This window comes from Atractosteus spatula, chromosome 5 (genome assembly GCF_055471065.1).
Source record: "Atractosteus spatula isolate fAtrSpa1 chromosome 5, fAtrSpa1.hap1, whole genome shotgun sequence".
NCBI lineage: Eukaryota > Metazoa > Chordata > Actinopteri > Semionotiformes > Lepisosteidae > Atractosteus > Atractosteus spatula.
In genome coordinates, this window is record NC_142710.1 from 56755199 (window position 1) to 56773713 (window position 18515).

The 18515-nt window shown below is 39.5% G+C and overlaps 1 protein-coding gene across 1 annotated transcript in view; it reads left to right on the forward strand.

Moving 5' to 3' along the window:
- The first annotated feature begins 1543 nt into the window (after positions 1-1543).
- arhgef3 (Rho guanine nucleotide exchange factor 3) overlaps positions 1544-18515 on the forward strand; it is a 104292-nt gene continuing 87320 nt past the window's right edge. Inside the window, exon 1 of the mRNA XM_088915560.1 lies at positions 1544-1662. Within this exon, the coding sequence (XP_088771686.1) occupies positions 1628-1662 (35 nt within the window). The 5' untranslated portion in view covers positions 1544-1627. The remainder of the gene's footprint in view (positions 1663-18515) is intronic.

Here is an 18515-nt window from a genome sequence, read left to right on the forward strand (position 1 = left end):
TGAGTCCTAAGGGGTTTCCTTTTTGAATTACTCTGCTCTCTAAATGATAAAAGGATCCACTGAGGCTGAAGTGCCTTGGTGTCACTTGTGGGATCTGATTTACTTTTGTTGTGGAGTGTTGCATTTGTTTTTAAATATGAATGTTTCTAGAAATCATTGGGGCTTGTATTCAAAACTAAGTGCTTTGAATGCAAGGCCCAGTATGTGAGTTCTGTTTGTTTCAACATACAGATGTGAGCTTTTATAAAAGTATGAACATTTGTTCATGGAATAATGAGGCCTAAATTACATTTATCCTGCAAAAGGCGTTTTTACAAAAAAAAAGCCTCAGATGGAAAGGTAAGAAACATGTTGAATTTATGTCTTTAAATCTACAAAAAATTTAATCTAACATGTTGATCGTGGTTTCTTGGTTGTTTGGGAAACCCACAAATTGCGCGATTCAGTATAATAAGAAAATTACGCACGACCGCGTAATACTTGACAGTACCATCAATAACGCTCCAAAAAGTGAGCCACAGGTAATAAACGTGTTTCTGTGGTTCGTAAGTAGCAAATGTATTACCTTTTGCGTCCAGTGGATGGCAGTAAGGGTACGGATGTTTAAAGCACTGTCTTCAGTTTTGATAGGCAATATACAGAATGAAATACACCTGCACTACAATGAGTAGACATCATGGCTTGTAGAACGATAGTGGTTAGGTTAGTGATAGTGATAGGTTAGGTTTGTCCAAACTACTTTGGCAGTACAATGTGGGTAAATATAAAATAAATGGCCAAGCTCCAATTAAATCCGTCATATGGCATTAATTTAATTAATTTTAATTTTTGGACATTAAAGCATTTTTAAGCTAGCAAATTACGTCAAGTTCGTGCATCACGCGGTCTGAAATCTTCAGTAAGTCTTCAATAACAGGATAAATCTGGGTGGGGACGTGTTTGAGCTCTTGGGCAGATTTGTTAATACTACAAGTAGGCTATCGGGTTAGTAACCACTTACCGCTGGTTTATTACTACGATTTGAATGTTTACCCATATCCATCTCGTTATTGCACAAGTTTTTATTACACAAGTCAAAAGTTGAAAAGTTTTAAGAAGTTGCACCAAATGAATACATTTTAAAATAAAACATGTCCTTCGTTTTTGCAAAGATGACGTGACGTTCTTGGACTGCTGCTGCCCTCTCTCCCTCTCTGTCCCATTCGATAGAAATTAACCAGAGAAATGTTTGCGTCGCTTCCTCAGCGCTGAAGAGTAACATGATATGCCAGATATCACATTGATCCTTTCCTAGCAAGAATCACTGTATATGGGCGGCGCTTTCCCGAGCCGACACGGGTCTCAGATTGAAATGAAGCTAAGCGTGAAACAAAAACTCTCCTTATTAAAATCCAAAAGAACGATGTCTGATTCGGCAGTACGTTTTCTTATTTCATGCTAAGGAACAAGAACTCTTAAAATTGGCGACGTTAAGCAGTGAAGCGTTTCAGAGCCTTTTACAACTGTCGTTACCATACAGTAAAAAACAGGATTTAAACACTGGATGCCTTAGCTCATTTGGTGAGCCCTGAGACTGAGCTTGTTCCATTCTTTGCTTGGTGATATATACAAGAAGAGGTCCAGTCACATGCAGGCAGGGAATGAAAACGATGAAACTACAAGGTACGTTCATTTTCCTTTTTTTATTTTTTAAAGCAAAACTCTAAAGTAGAATTATAGGGGTCTATTCCCTCGGTGTAAGGAAGGAAGGTTGCAGCCCCCAAAACTGGTTTAAATGAAACAGAGTTATCTTCATAAAGTAAATAGTAAACAGTAAGTAACTTAAGACTCGCGTGACTGTTTTATGAAATACTTAATGATATAAAATAGTAAAAAAAATTATGGTGTTAAATGTATTTTAATACTGTAGTGTTTTACACACAACCTTATAAAGTGTGCAATTACGAGCCTGCTGTCCGAGACAAACCAAGATCTGTGGAACGATCATATGACATGGTATACAGGAATTCGTAACTCCATCATCTCGAATGACATTTGTTTCCGAGTTCGGTGTTTTGCTGTTTGAGAACGTTTTTAGAGTTGCGTCGGGTACTGTGAGAAGCCTATGGGAATTCAGCTGGGTTTTTCTGAGGGGAAGCCCGTTTGTATTAAATTTCCAAACATTGTAAAAGTAATTGAAAAGAACTAGCTGTGCGAGGAGAGAAAAATCCCCATTCTTCATCTTCTCCTGGCTTCTCTTTTTGTCGTTGCAAAGTATTGTGCGCATGGCAGTATGTTCTCTGTTCCTGCAACAGTAGAAAGCTCAAATCTGACTCCTTACCGTATGTCAGGAAGCAGATTCTTTGTACACGTCAAACGTGCAACAGATTTTGTTTTTAACACAAACCTGAATGATAGCTAAGGCACTGCCTGATGGGCACTGCATTTGTATGTTATGACTTACTAAAATCCTTGTCTGTCACTTACAACCTTTTTCCCCTAAAGGTAAAGTTTTAAACAAAGTAAAATTTGTAGCAGCTTCAGTTACTGCATTGCCTAGAGAGCATGCAGAAATACTTGGTTTGATTCTTCTCCTCTCAGCTTACTGCTGACACCATTGTGCCTGTACTGAATTCTGCAGACAGGAGGACGCATTGGCTGATATTTCGCTGTAGCTCTTGTGTCTTCTCCTCTGTTTATACTGTTGTCTCACATCAGCAGATGAACAAACTTCACATGGGAGTGCGTGGAATTTAGGCTCTGGACAGGACACGTTTCTCATTCTGCAAAGGATTGTTTTTTTTTATTTTGTGGTGAGCTGTGTTATTTCCAGGGTACGAACCGAGCTGGCCTTGTCGAATCAAAAGCTCAGGAAGCTGAGCGAGGGAGCAAGCAGCTGCTGGTATAGGGAGTGTTTGGCAAGCTGGCAATAGGCAGGGCAGTGCTGTGTGTGCAACAGTGGCTGTTGAAATCTCCTTGAAAGAAAAATGCATGTCAAGTCTTTCCTCTAACATTTAAGGTGGATCATATGACTACAGAGGAGAGAGAGTCCAAAATAGTCACTGCCTACCAATTCTTTTTTAGAAATGTTGCTGTGGGATTCTTATCTATTTGTTCTTTAAATCCTGTGCATGAGTTGTCTTTTAATTTGTGTTTGATCTGGAATCCCCTTTTTATAGCTCACCTTAACCCAAATGTAGCTCTGGTGTACACAAGTTGGATGTGTGAACAGGTGCTCCCTCCAGTACTGGCTAGATCCTCTTCTGTCTGCTTCCACCAGTGGCAAGTGTAGCCAAGCTGTTGAGTTTAGGGGTACAACAGTTGACAGGTACCCCAGACAAATACACAATATCTGGAACACTTTTCTGTACTGTTTCAGGTCGTTTCTATTTGACATTGATCACTGGGAAGACATTTCTAATGTATAACAAAGACCAGAGAGGTATACTCATACTCGGTGGAGCTAATTCCTTTCCTCTTTGTCAGAAATACATTGTTCTAATGTCCAATGTATGTAAACGTCTTTTCTGCTTATTTTGCAAAAGCAGCTGACGAAGTTCTTTCTTTTGAAGGACGAAGTCTTTCAGGGGCACGTGCTAAATTCGTTCTGCCGTGGTGTGATCCACACTTGGTTGCTGTGCTCTCCTAGCAGTGCTTGGATACTGTATATGGTCAACCTGGCTTGGTTTAGAGCCAAGCAGGTGATAATGTGGTGGAGAGAGGGGGCCATTTTAAAGATTGTTGGAAATACTTCACTTAGACTTTTTATGAGTGTGTATAATTTGCACCATTGCACCTCTCGCCGAAGTGTGAAACTTCACTCTTTAACGGGAATGTTTTTTTTTTTGTTCCATTTGAGCAGTCACTGAAATTTGCTCTTGGACTTGCTGATTGTGCAGATCCTCTGCTATCATTGATTCCAGGTTACATTGCTTTTTATGCACGTTGCTCACACCCAACCTACTCAACTCCCAACCACTGTGCTCGGTAGATTGAGACTTGTGAGGGTTTCCAATGTACTGTAGAAATGACACAGTGTTGAAGGGGAACTGCAATGCTATTTTTGTATTTCAGGATTAGACAGAATTGGCATCAATGAGTGCTTTTCAAACCACAATAAAAGTAAAATGTACCCAGTAACTTGTAAAACCTCCAATTTATATAACAAAATAGATGGAATTTCCAGGTATGTTCTGTGGTTAAGAACGAGGCAACAAAACTTCCAGTGACATGATGCAGCCCTATTACATTGTGAAGAAGTGGGCTTGTGAATATATCTCTTTTAATCCAATAGAAATATAGCTCTTGATTTCAAGACGGTTTTGCCAACAAATAATACTACTTAGTTGTTAACTCTGCATGCGAATGACATTGGAACGTTTCTGCTGTGAAATGTCTACTGCACAACCTGTACTTATTCACTTGTCTATCACATTGTATTAGTCATTACAGTGACTAGTGAGCAGGAAGGGCCGCATCATGTCTCAATTCATGGGAACTCAAATGCGAGTTTGCGCCAACATGGGGACTTACAGTGCTTTCACAAAGTTCACAATTTTGTGCTAAATTCATAATTTGTAAAAAATTTCTATAACATCAAGTACAGTAATTTATTTTGTTACCAAGATCTGATAACTGGTCTGAGAAATTGGAACTGCAGTTCCCCTCTAAGCCCTCTTTCTTTCAGAATTATTTTAATTTTCAAGGAGGAACGAAACATTCTTTGAGTTCTGGATAAGCTATTGGGTTTAATGTGTAATTAAAGGCCTACATGCATCCAAATACAGATTAACATCATATCGATCTCTTCGCTTAGTTAGAAAACTGATGTGGTTGTAGTTATTTGATCTTGTTGCGCTTTGAAATGTTATGGTATGTTGCTGGTAGACACACCTTAATACCAAACCTGATTCATGGGCCTCATAAAAAGCAGTGTTACAGACTGAAACTCCAGTTAAAAGGCACTTTAAGGATCACAATACATAGGGAAAGTTGACAATGTCGCCAATAAAAGCAGTTGTCTTCCCAAGGCAGTTCATTTACTGATTTTTAAACTAACAACTAAACCTATATTTAAGCACTGGCAAGCTATTTCATTTTTTACTGTGTGTTGCATGTCACATTGGGTACCTGTGGGATCTTACACTGTGGAGGTATCTCCCATTGTGGTCTGTCTCACTTAAAAAATATGCTGAACTTGAATTTGAAAGGAGAATGAAGGATTACATAATGAAATACTGTATGCGGAACACAAATTGAAGCGGGGACAAACTGCTGATAGTTTTGCCTTGCAGGGCCTGTTGCTCGTGCTACTGCTGAAGGCTGATATTTATACTAGGTGGACAGAAGTATTACAGGGTGACACAACAGCTCAACTATATATGGGTAGGCTACTGCCAGGGCACCGATACACATTTTGCTTATTTCACATCCCTTCATCCCACTCTGACACAAAAGCAAATTAACACACCAGCTGAAACAAACAGAACCCTGCAGCATACTCTAGGTTTTAGCCTGCCCAAACATTGAACATCTATCCTAATGACGTACTGAAGCATTTTTTCCAGAGGCCTGAGGAGAAAATGTTCTACCCCAGCTTCTTTAGTACCTGACTGATGTGTTCACAAGCTAATCTTATCAATCCAACCGCAGCTGTGCTTTGGCACTGTTCAGAAAATGTGTTATCGAGAAGCATTTTTGTCCTTAATAAAGGCAAAACTGATTTGTACCTGTCACTGACAGAAGCAGTGACCTACTACTACTAAGACAAGCCATAGAATAAGTAAACCCATGTGCTGTGGTGGCTGAGTTCTATAGTTTCACCCCTCAGTCATGGGAAGTGAAACAGTTCTTGGTCAGCACTGAAACCTGGAAGGTCCCCTTTTCGACAATGATTTGCTGTGAAAAAAAGTAGCTTTCATTTTGCTTCATAACAGCAACAATATATTGGACATCAAGAGACGTGTAGTTCAGGTGGGTAGCTGCGTCAGCATGCGTAGGCTGCAAAGGAACAAGTAATAGGTTTATTCCATGCTGAAAAAAAGAAGAAAGAAAACAACGTTTCGGCCGTGGAGCCTTCTTCAGGTGTGATAAAGACAAGGCAGTAAGCAAAGGTAATGTAGCAATGGAGAACAAAGGCTGGGAGAGAGGAGGAGCGAGAGGTGGGAGCAGGGGACAGAAGAAAGAGAGGCCAATCAAGAGGTGTGAAGTCAGAATAGGTGTAGAGAGGTGTGAAATGAAACCTCCAATGAATAGAGAAAATTTAGAAGAAAAGTAGTCTGTCGTTAAGAGAAGGGGGACAGTGTGATCCTAGCTGCAGGATAATTTTGGTTTCTGTAGTCTTTCTGATGTATGAGTTCGGAAAACCGTCTTTGAGAACACAGACAGAGAGATTAGATCAAGATCAGTGAAGAGACATGATTGATGTACCTATGCAGTGTGAGGCAGCCTCCACTGTGATGAATAAGAAAGTCATCGTTTGTCTGCTGACTTTTTTTGTGTGAACAATGAAAAAGCTGGGTTACAACACAATCGTAGTGATACACACTCTTCAAAATGTACGGTCATAGCAAGAACGAAAAATATGTCAACTAGACCTTCATGATAATTGAGCCAACTTACAATAAGAATAGAGGTGTTGTGAATCATAATTTGGTTTAATTTATTTATGCAGGTTTTTAAGCTGGGCAAATGGTGATTTTTAAAATATCTTAAGTTGTCTGTGATCAGGTTGTCCTGTGTCAGGTTTGCATGCATTGTTTCCCTGACTTTAGAACTGGTGACTTTACCTGGAAAGGATTTAGGTGGGTAAATGGCTTTCTCCTTTGAGGAAGTTGTACAGCTACAAAGACCCAGTGACTCATTCCACTGGTTCCTGGACAAACAGTAGAAACAGAGAGACTGGACAGCAACACAGTTAAGAGCTCACTGTTCTTCATTACATGCTGGCCTTTGACCTGTCATGGCTAATAGGACTATAAAGTGGGGAACAGCTTGTTTTGAAATTTACTGAAATTTATAGTTTTCCTGTAACCCAACCACCACTCTTCAATTTTTAAAATGTATAAATATGAAGAGCTTCTGATGTCTTTCGGAACCTGTTTTCCATTTATCTCCTAATACCTCCCTAGTTAAAGAACTGGCAATTGTTTTTCTTTGCTCGTACCTTCAAGGGACTGAAGGCATTGTACAGTTGTATTCTAGGAAAACAAAGGAAGAATGTGATCTTTTTCTGTAAGACACCTCAGTGTCTTAAGCAGATGAACATGTGGTTTGTGAAGCAATGTTGACACTTCGGGACACCAAAGCAAAGGAAGAACTGCCTGGCCCCCCTTTTTAATGCCGCCCTGCAGTTAACGTGTAACCAGAGCCTGTTGTTTAACAGGATATACTACCTGCCATTTGTCAAAAGCCTGGATACTGGTGAGCGGGTTAGGTAAAAGGTCATCTTTAATTCCTAGTAATTTGTGGAAATCTCATCTCCGCCAGCTGAGGGAGATACCTCGGCAACATATCAGGAAGACTGTCCCCCCACTTCCAGTGCGGATAATTTTTAAAAGAGACGGGCACTTCATGTTTTCTTTAGAAACTCTTTTAAGGCAATTTTAAGCACCCAGCTGGATGCTCTGTTTCCTGCTTTGGTAGATTAACTCCCTTGGGTTATGTGCATCATCATGTCTCTCCAGGTCCTGTCTTTCCTTTTGGTTCATTTTGTCACAGCGTGAAGTTTTTTAATCACCTGTATTCTGCACCACTGTGAGCTGAGATGCTATGGTAACGTACACAGGGTGTGTGTAGGAGGCAGGGAGTATTGGTGGCGGTCGGCTGGCTGCCGTAGTGTTCACATTGACCAGGTCAAGTGAAAGTCTGAAATCCACTGAATACAGTAAAGAATATTCTTCTGCTGTCACACACCCTCAGCGCTGGGGGATTGAGATTTCTCCTCAGCAGCTAGACCTGCACGGGCACTTCTGTTCTCCCTGGTGTGGCGATGGGAGTTGGTGAGGCCTCAGAAGGTCACAAGCAGGAGTAGTTTGAGGAACAGAAAGACAGGGGGATCCCACAGGCCCCTGACACTGCTTCAGACTCCTATGAAGCCATGAACAGGAATCCACTGGATTGTCCCATGGTATTTTGTGAAAAACACACGCATTGTGAATTATTTTAGGGACATATGTGTGTGCTTGCATACTGTAGGTCATGAAGAGTGTCTTAAGGAGATTGAATCCTTTTGTGCACTAGTTCTTTCACGTGCTGTAGAGAGGATGACTGGTGAACACTACTGAGATTTATCCAGGAATTGCTAGGGCAGACTTTTGCCGTTATGCCTGTTCCTGCTGCTTTGGAGTTTACATATTATGTTGTGCTGCCATCTAAGAACACTGTTAAATTTTTGGTTCTCCCATTTTCCCGTTTGTTTTCCACGCCTAAAGTCTTTTAAGGGCTTCCAAAATTTTAAGTGAAATCCCATTAGAATCTTTTATATTCAGTATATGCATCTCCCTTGAATTATGTGAAGCATCCTCTCTGCTTAAAGGGGAACTGCAGTCCCTGTTACTAAATCTCAGTAACAAAATAAATTAATTGACATTATAGAAAAAATTGACCCATTTTGAATTAAGTAAAAAAAAATCTTGAACTTTATAATAGTACTGTAAATCACTGTGTTGTGGTAAACGTCGCATTCACGAATTGTGATGTGATGCAGCCCTTCCTGCTCAGTAGTCACTGTAGTGACTAATGTAATGTGATGGACTAGCGAATAAGCACAGGTTGTGCAGCAGACTTAATTTGATTAATAGAGGTGTATTCTCAAGCCTGCTTCTTTACAATATGATAAGGCCACATCACATCACCGGAAGTTTAGTTGCCTCATTCTGAATCGCAGAGCATGGCACTGCGCATAACTGTTTCACCAATACTTAAGAATTTACTCTTGAAGAAACCAGGACCTACAGAATAATGTATAAGGTGCACTTTTTACTTAATCAGTGTTGCTAGCTATTTGCATTTGTAAACTCTGTTGAATGGCCATCAGTGTTAGTTTTATTTTGCTAAATTGTCACCCAGTTTTGCTAACAGCAAGAAATGTGAGATAAAATTAATAAAATTAATTTTAATAAAAAAAATAAAATAAAAAAATTATTTAAAAAATTAAGATAAAATTAATTACTTCATTAAGTGTAGTATTTATAGTCCATGGAAGCAAATCTGCTTCTATGTAATTAGTAATGCCAACACACTCTGACAGTATTAAAGTTCACTCTGTCAATCTGTAATGTAATGTAGCCAGTGGGATCGGTTATTGTTAGTGTAACTTAGCGATAAAGATCTGTTTAAAACCTGACTGTTTAGAAAATCTGCATTGGAATGATGATCTAGCAACGGAAATTTGTCCTACTTCATTGCTGGGATGGCTGGGTGGCTAAAGGGAGCTATTCTGCATGCTTCCTGCCCATCAATCATCCACTGATTGCAGGAGTGAGCCCAGACATCATGCTGGATGCACAGGACAAATTAGTTAGCAGGTTGTTCCATGTGGACTGGGAGGTACTGAGGTTTTTGAAGAAACATCTTGAATAAGATGACTGGTTTATTCTCCAGAAGTTTTTTCCTTCCTCTTTGCTAGCTGCTTTGACAAAATGTCAGAAATGATTTCCGTCAGCCCTAGTCTGTTTTGAATTTTCATTTTTATGGCTTTTTTCCTTCTAAAATGGAACCTTTGTGTTATTGGAAAGTGTGAGTGGGTCTCTAGGGTCTTGGCTGACTCACAGTTAGGCAGTGCCTCACAAGCCCATTATAGTTCTCTGATAGGCGGGAAGTGTAAATACAACAGGAGCACTAAAGGAATTTTCTACTTTGACAGGTTAAAAGAACTGAATCTCTTTAGTCTTAAGTAGAGAAGACTACAAGAGGACGTAAGTACAAACTATGGAGATATGAATTTAAATTTGAAAACAGATTTTTACAATGTACATAGGACTGATATACAACAAATGTATTCATTTACATTTTTACTCAGTTTTTAGACTAAGACTAACAAAATAGCACACAAATCTCACCATAATTATAGTAAAATAGTTTGGTTAATTATATTGTTTGTCCACAGCAGTCACATTTACAGTAGCTTAGTTTTCTGGTTCTTTGTCTCAAACTTTAACTCCTCCTTCCTGTGCCGTATTTAAGTTTCCCTCATTAATGATCTCTGAAGGTCTGCTCAGTGCACAGCTGAGTTCTCACTGTGAATCATCGCACTGCAGCAGTCTGTGTCACTCCACAGTTGTAACCTGATTTAGTCATGATGAAAATGTAGCCATTAAGGATAGAGTAGTAGCCTGTTGACCAGCCGTGAACGTTGAATTGGTTGCACTGTTTTCCAAGACCAGAATTCCAGACTCCCTTCATGAAAAAACTAAGATACTTTTTTCCTATTTTGTCACAATTGGTGTAGGTTGTGTGACGTCTGACTGATACACTATATTGTGGCTGAAAGTTTTGCTTGCTCTGAAAGCGCTGCCCAGACTCTGGCCTCACTGCTACACACTGTGCGCTGTGCTGCAGCTGGTGAGAGGAGCAGGTGCTGGGGGTGAAAAGACAGGAAAGAACCCTGCTGTCTAAAAACCGACAGGCCTGTGACCCCCCCCCCACTGCCCCTTTCTTAATCTTGTACTACTCCTGCCTCTTCCCGATTCTGTTATTGAAGCTTGAAAAAAAACTTGTTAGAAAAACAAGCCCATAGGTGTGCAACTCAAAAAAGTCAAAGAACTGTCAGATCGAAGAAGATTTTTTACACCTGCCATATATTTTACTGCAAAATGAAAAATACAGAGTAAATGCCTGATAAATAGAATAGACACACAGGACACTCTGTGAGGCTTAACTAACACTCTGTTCTTCATCTTCCATCATACATTACAGATGCAATCCAGTTTCAAGGCCTGTGGGGAATATGTAGTTTTCTTCTGGATGTGACACAGTAATGACAATGTTTGAAGATGATGGGACTAGTGCATCAAAGAAAAGTTTATCACAAACACTGTATACAGTTGCAAGAAAAAGGCTGTGAACCCTTTGTTTAAACTATGTGTTCAGTACTGACAAGAAGACGTACAATTGTTTGTGTGTTATTACTTAGTTTTTTGTGTTACTAATTGTTTGTGTGTGACTTAGTTGAAGATCAGACCACATGTTTATGAGTAATTAATGCAGAAATCCAGGTAATTCCAAAGGGTTCACAGACTCTTGCAACTGTATAGTATATGGGTGGTGTGAATTAACCTCACAGTGGAAATAACACAACCAGCCATGTCCAGCATCAGTGATCATTGCTCTTTGTTATATCAATGTACATTAACCCCTGGAGCCAATGCAAAAGAGGTCACAGACATCTAACTGAATAGGCTTTTACCATAATCCAGGACTCTCTGTGGCTTTTTCTGCCTGAAACATGAGACTGGATTCTTTGAAATGGACTCTTTGCTGATGCTGAAGTGGACAGGGGCTGCTGATGACAAAGGGCTTTAGTGGGAATCCGTGTAGCTCACATTTCAGAATGACTACGTTGACACTTATCCCGATTCAGTTGGATATACTTCATTTTTGCACAGGCTTGACTGCACAGTGATTCATTTCAGGGGCTGTGCTACTTGCTGTTCCTCCAAACTTGTGTTTGATTCTGGAATGTTTTGTAAGTATGGCAAACAGCGGTCTAGACAGTGCAAAGAGGAACAACAACACGCATCACAGGGTGAACAGATAAGAGGCAAAAAAACAAGTCCTGTTTTAAAGGTTTTGTTTTTAATCTGATTTAATTTAGAAAATCATTCAGGGTCAATTTATAATGCCTTCGCTCCTCACAGCATGGAAAGTGTATTTGAATATCAAGGTTTTAATTAAGGTTAAAAAACTGCCTTCTTTGTTGGAAATGTTTGTCTTTGTTATATCGTAGCATTGCAGTGTAAAATACATTTCCGTAATAAAGCTTGAATTGAATGCAAAATTAATTTGGTGGGTTTGAAAATGAGAAAGACAGCAGCTACCGCCAGGGGGCGCTCTTTGCCAACTCTTTGCCATGAGTTGGAGGCTATTTTGCACGAAACATAATTGTCGTGAGTAATAGTAATCAAGGAAATTTGTATAATTTTTTAGAGTTCTGGACTCTTTCAGTGTTGTTTTATGTATTAACTACTTTTAGAGTTTGGACTGAATCTGCTACTCTGTAACACCATAAGCCTGGTGTTAGTGAAGCAGGGATTTAGCTGGAGTTTTAAGAGAGAGAGAGTACAGTGAAGTGTGGACAGAGAAGATTAGAGCGAGGCTATTAGAGACCTGCAAAATGTACAGAATGCGTGTCTTTAGGAAAAAAGAGTTAAGCACTTAACTAAGACACTAAGCACTAAGACATCTGCTTTTAAGACAATATTTTTTGTTTTCGTTCCAACTTGTTGAATAATCTGGACCGTATGTTCTGTAATAAAAGTTCATTGTCAGGAAGTTTAAAGGCCACTAGGAGTGGAGTTGCCCCCTTAAGCCCTGACAGAAGAGGGAAATAGGGAAATCTGATGTGTAACAGGTGCTCAAACAGACAGTGACAACGGTCACCCCAGCAGGACTCCACATCCCCTCCCATCAGCCTGTGCAGGGGCAGCCATGAAGGAGGGGGTCCACTTCAACAGAATCTGGGATCCAGGACTTCCACCATCAAAGTCCATGCTCTCCGCATCATCCCTTACATATCAGCACTCATACAGCTCAGCAAGCCCTGACAATTTCATTGTGCCCAATGTCCTGGCTTGGACATGCAACTGCTACAGTTCTTAGGCACTAGGGGTTATATATTTTTGGATGTGTTGTATTTAAAGTGCAGCAGTCTTTGTGGTAGGAAACTGCCAGTGTTTTCCTATAATTTTATGTTCACTGTACCCTGTCCTGTACAGTATGTTCATCGTTTAATCGTGAATTGAGCCAAAGTTCTTAGGGTTTTGGCTTCAGAATCATGTCTGTATAGTTTGTTTCACACTCCCACAACCCTCCGTGTAAAGAAAGTCCTTCCAGGGTAAGTTTTAAATTCATTTCTTAGTTTCCACTCATATACTCTGGTTTCTTGCTTCTCTGTTTACTCTGACAAATACGTAGCATTGACTTTGTCAGTTCTTTGTGTCTTCTCGAAGTCTTATGTGTTCATGACTAAAGCAGTTATTTAAATAATAAAAGATAAATGGATATACCTGGTTACTTTTCTTAGGACCAGTTCCGGAGTAGCAATATCATCTAAAGTTTGCAACCAAAATTTTGCACAATGTTCAAAATTATTTAATATCAATACAACATTTAACTTATCTTCATTTTAAGTCTGTACTTACCTATTTTAAGATTTTAATCCTATTGTCTCCTGTCTTATCTTTATACCTCACATTTTATTTTTTTGTGCAGATGTCCTTATCCAACAGGACATTTGCACAATAAATAACAAGTAAGCAAAATGTCATCCATTATTTTTCAATATATACAAGGATTACTGTCTGTGTGTAATTCTCTGCGCCTGCCTATATAATCTGCTGGGCATGTGCAGAGACCTAACGTGACTTTAAGATTTTTGAAATTCCTTTTTCTGCTGCTACTGTATTTGCTTCTTGTCTAGTCATCTGCAAATCTGACAAGTTTTCTGGAGAATCTAGATCATTGATAAAAACTGATAAGAACGGCAGTTCTAGCACAGATATGTGTGATAAATGACACATTTCTGTGTATTAACTATGGTCCGTTTGTCATTTAAGATTTGCCTGATTTTGGAAGTGTGGCATAATCTCAGTAAGTATCAGTGTTTGCCTTGTAAGATCCTGCTTCTATACAGAAAAGAAATAACACTCTCATAAAACAAAGTGGTCATAATTAGCTGCAGACTTTTTGAAGTGGCAGAGCTTGTCAGTAATTATCTTACCCAGAGAAAAGTCAGTCATAATAATAGTCTTATGATTTTCTTTGGTAAGAGATGATGATAATGTTTCTCTTTTAATAATTTAACCTCATGTTTCTCTTTAATCACTGAGGGAACTTGGATAAACCACACCAGTAATGGACCTAGTATAATGTTGGGATTTCCCAATAAAAATGATGTCCAAGTTGTCCATTGCCAGCTCTAAAGCTGGTATTCATTCTCACACAATCATACACTGTTACCTCACCATCTGTTGTCATGAACTTGTCCCTGTGGCAGCAGAGCTGTTCAATCGGTCTGCTCTTGGACAGAGTCAAGAGCTGCGGTATCCATGGCGACGTGTGTTTGATTTAAATGGCAACCAAACAGCAATGGAGGAAACAGGTGAGGAGGGGAGGGTGGCCAGAGCTTCCTGCCGTAAGTGGTGTTATATAAAGTCCGGATGTGAGGCCAGGCCCCCAAGCTCTCTGTGTTTCTCGCCATTCCCCTGTGAGAGCGCGGCCCCACCCACTGTTTCCCAGCTGAGTATGACTGTGCCTGTGGAAAATAGGTTGAGTTCATAATAGTGAGGTTTCTTCATTGTGCTCTTCCGGTTTGTGTTTCATTTCTGACTTGCTGACTTTTGAGGTTTTACATCAGTAGATGTCGTCTAATGGTTTGCCTTTGGCGTTAAATTGCCCCTTGACCTTTGAAGTTCCATGACTGTACGTCTTGTTTGCAGAAAAGGGACTTATGATCATTTCAACAACCGTATAAATTTAGTCTTGTGATTAATAATAAGTAGGAAATGTATTCATCAAGCAGACTAGTTACTCAAACAGTCAATTGGAAATGAGCCCACAGCCTTTATTGATGAAATTGTAGATCACCGTCTCATTTCTGCTTTGTTGACACTTAATTCAGGACAAGAAAAACTCTGCTTACTTTTTTTTAAAGCTCTTTGTAGATTAACCTTGCCCCCAGCTATGTTTCCTTATGAAAGGAACTGCTTTTTACTTCTGTACTTTGAAAATTCCAAAACCACATTAAAGACTTTTAAATAAATCAAGTTACTTAGCTAGCATACAAAATCTAGCATGTTGGATTATCTGATAAGAGTACAAAGGTACCTTCTACAGTCTGCATATTGTCCAGCATACCTATATTATATTATAGCTTACTAGGCATGGACTATTATGAAACCTCTTTAATGATATCCGCTGTATGTTTAAAATTATACATCCCGATTTGAAGAAATGAATCCTTAGAAACATTTGTATTTTGCCAATTTACTTTCTTTCTAATCAATTGTTGTGTTGCCAGCTTTTTTCTCCTTTAAACCTCTAAAGGTCTTATAATCTTCAAGGTGAAACCTAGATTAATCGTGGTCATCTGCTAGGTGCGTGGGTAGTGCCAATCTGAATTTTGTTTTAGTTTTTTCTGCGTGCGTGACAGAAGAAGCATCTCTTTAATAAAACGGGTGCTATAATTGTTAAATCATTAAAACATTAATTAAAACAAGCAAAGTACTGTTAAGCATTTTGAGAGTTCAGAAATGAAAACAGTGTAAAAACAGAGTAAGGAAACATGCTCCAGCAATGTTTTAGGGCAGAGAGAGAAACCCAGAGCAACTGGGTTCTCTAAGGAGTACAATATCTGAAAGCCCTACTGCTGGCATCAGTAGCACAGTGAATCCTTTCATACACCACACCACAATCATACCAATCTGTTACCTTCCAAGCCCTGCCTTTTCTTTCCCAGCCTACTCTAGATAAAGAACCCCGTCTGTAGCTTGTTTGGATTCACCCTTCTCACCTGAGCACAAAACAAGTTCGTTCTGTAGCTGACTTGCGTATTATAGGTGGAAGATCGACTTTGGACAGTTTTGTGGGAGGGATCGTCTCTCTAAAACGATGCTAAATCTGGGAACCAGCTGCAGTCTGAAAAAATGTGTTTTTGATATGAGGGAAAAGTTTGAAGAAGAGTGGCGCAGTGCGGTGAAGTGTTTGTTGTGCCGGTATTTTTAGAGTCCTGTCCTTTAGTTCTAAAGGAGGCTCTGGCTTGCTCCCAGTCTCTCCTCGGGAAAACAAGAGAACACTGTGACCAGCTGGTTCTGATCTGCAGCCGCACAGAGCCTAGCTAGGCCAGCAGGCATGAGATGGAGTTACACAACCCCACTGACTTCTAGCAATAAATAACAAGCTGAGGTTTCTCCTCCTTTGTTTAGTGGAAATACGAGGTCGCTCTGATACCCACCACAATGCTGAAGGCACAGGGTCATGGGGGCTAATCCAGATGTCATGGATGCACTAGGTTGCGGCACAGTGTGTGCAATGATAATAACAAGGCTTTGAATGTAAAATACAGTTGAAGAGCATCTGTGTTTGCAATACGGTGAGCTGGTGTCCTGTCCGGGGTGTATGTATTGGATGAAGCAGTTAGAAAATGGAAGGAAGGTGTTTACCTGTTCCAAACAGACTAGCCTTGCACCACATGCACACATAAATGCTTTCTGATGCAAGTACCATGTTCTAATTTCTTGTGGGTAAATAATGCTGCAGGCTAGGATTTATTATTGGTGCTATGGTCGTATTAATTTATATTTCTGAATCTATGTGCTGCTGTTACACATTGCAGCCTGTGGGTGGCATCTGGATTCAAGTGAGAGCTGAGGCAGTGCTGTGGTTTAAGAGCTCCTTTTCCAAATTCACAAGAATTTTCTCCTTTTTGTACATTTCCTGTAAAATACGAGCATACCCTTTTTCTATGTTGAGTACAAAAAAAAAACCCAAAGTACGTCTTGAGAAAGACCTCATGTCCTACAACGTGTTCTCAGGCAATGAGTAATGCAGCTGTTGTAATTTATCTTCTGGTAATATCTAATTATTTGCTTGATGCATATCTATGACTTGGATTTGCTCTCATTTCTCCTTTTTTTTCTTTGCTGATTCGCTGTTCATTGCCATTCAGTGCTGTGTTGTGCTGTAGTTTTTGAAAATGATTTTGATTTTGTGTAGTGTTAGAGTGAGGTCAGCTATGAGATAAGGGCAAATATTTTAATTTCTTAACTTCTGACCACACAACCACACAACCCCAAACAAAATGGGATAAGTCACTCTAGCAATGTTTTTCAATTTGGTGTGACTTCGAGTATTTAAAAATGAGAATTAGAAGATTAGTACAATTTGTAATGTCTGTGAAATGTTATATACAAATAATCAAGTGGAATCGTCTGAAGAATTCATATAAAATAAGCACAGTCTCTGTAGTAGTTCTGTGTAACTCGGGGTTTTAATATTTGAAATAGTGTACGATTGTCAGTCCCCGAGTATTTATAAGGGCAAAATTACACAACACAGCAAATCAAGTAGAAAAGTGGGGGGGGGGGGAAACTTTTCACATCTCAATCTTTCACATTTTTAATGATAAAGAATAACTAATAATGACAATTATCACTATTATTGCATTTCTATAGCACTTTACCATAAATGTAAAGCACTCTCAGCTCAAAAGATCCCAAGGTGCTTTACATTTATTGCATTGCACAATTTAGACAGGATCTCTCCCATCCAAATGCAGTGTTCCCAGATGTCGATATAGTGGGGCCCTGGTCTGGAAATTATGAATCAGGGAGAAGACGCTTACTGGTCCACTAACACCACTTACCACAGGCAGTCTGGTTTTCTTTGGAGGTCTGACTTCTCAATACTGGTTAGATCCTGCCTTGCTTCGCTTCAGATGAAAAGATCAGGCTACTGGGTGGTAAAACAACTGTTAAAACCAAGGAAACCATAAAAATCTGTCAAAAGGTTTACATATAATATGTGTAATCCTTATGTGCAAGTGGTGTGTCATAGGTACTGGTGACCTTTCCTACTTTTGTTGTTGCTGTTGTCAAACACTAGACTGTTACAAACACTCGAAAGAGGTTTCTGTCTCTGCCAGGGTGCTCTGAGAAGAAGGCCCGCTGTCAGAACACTCTGAGAAACCTGGTTCAGTTTTAAACCGAATTAAAAATAAGTCTTTAGCTGTGGCTGACTGAACTGTCACTCGGTTGTTGTAAACTGCAATTGCACCGACCTGCAACCATGAGCCATAGAACTGATTTTAATAAGCAGTTTGAGCAAAATTGTGTCCTCAAATGTATCCTCTGAAAATGAAGCAGTGGCAGGTGGTTTGTGGAGGTCTATATTAATTTAAAAAAAAAATGTTTCCCATTTCTTTAACTATAGTAGTATAGTATCAGGGCAGCAGTGGGTGTATGAGTACTTCATAGCTGTGAAGCGTTTTCTCTCAATGACCTGTTGTTGTTGTTATTCTTCTTTTAAAAATGATATCAGGCCATTTTTTATAGTTATCTAACACAGCTTTTGAATGTTTCTGGGTATCGACTGAGCCTGATACAGTTGAGTGTTTGATACACAACCTTATTCTTTCCTTCTGCAAATGTTGAATTGGTCCTTTTGAAGTGAGATTAATGTATTTTCCCTGTGATAAAGGGGTTCTGTGCTAATATGTGGGCAAGAAAAGAAACAGCTACCACGCAAAAACACTGGAACATTCTCCAGAGAGTGTGACTCACCAAGATCTCTGGGCTTTTCAATAACAATTCAGATTGGTT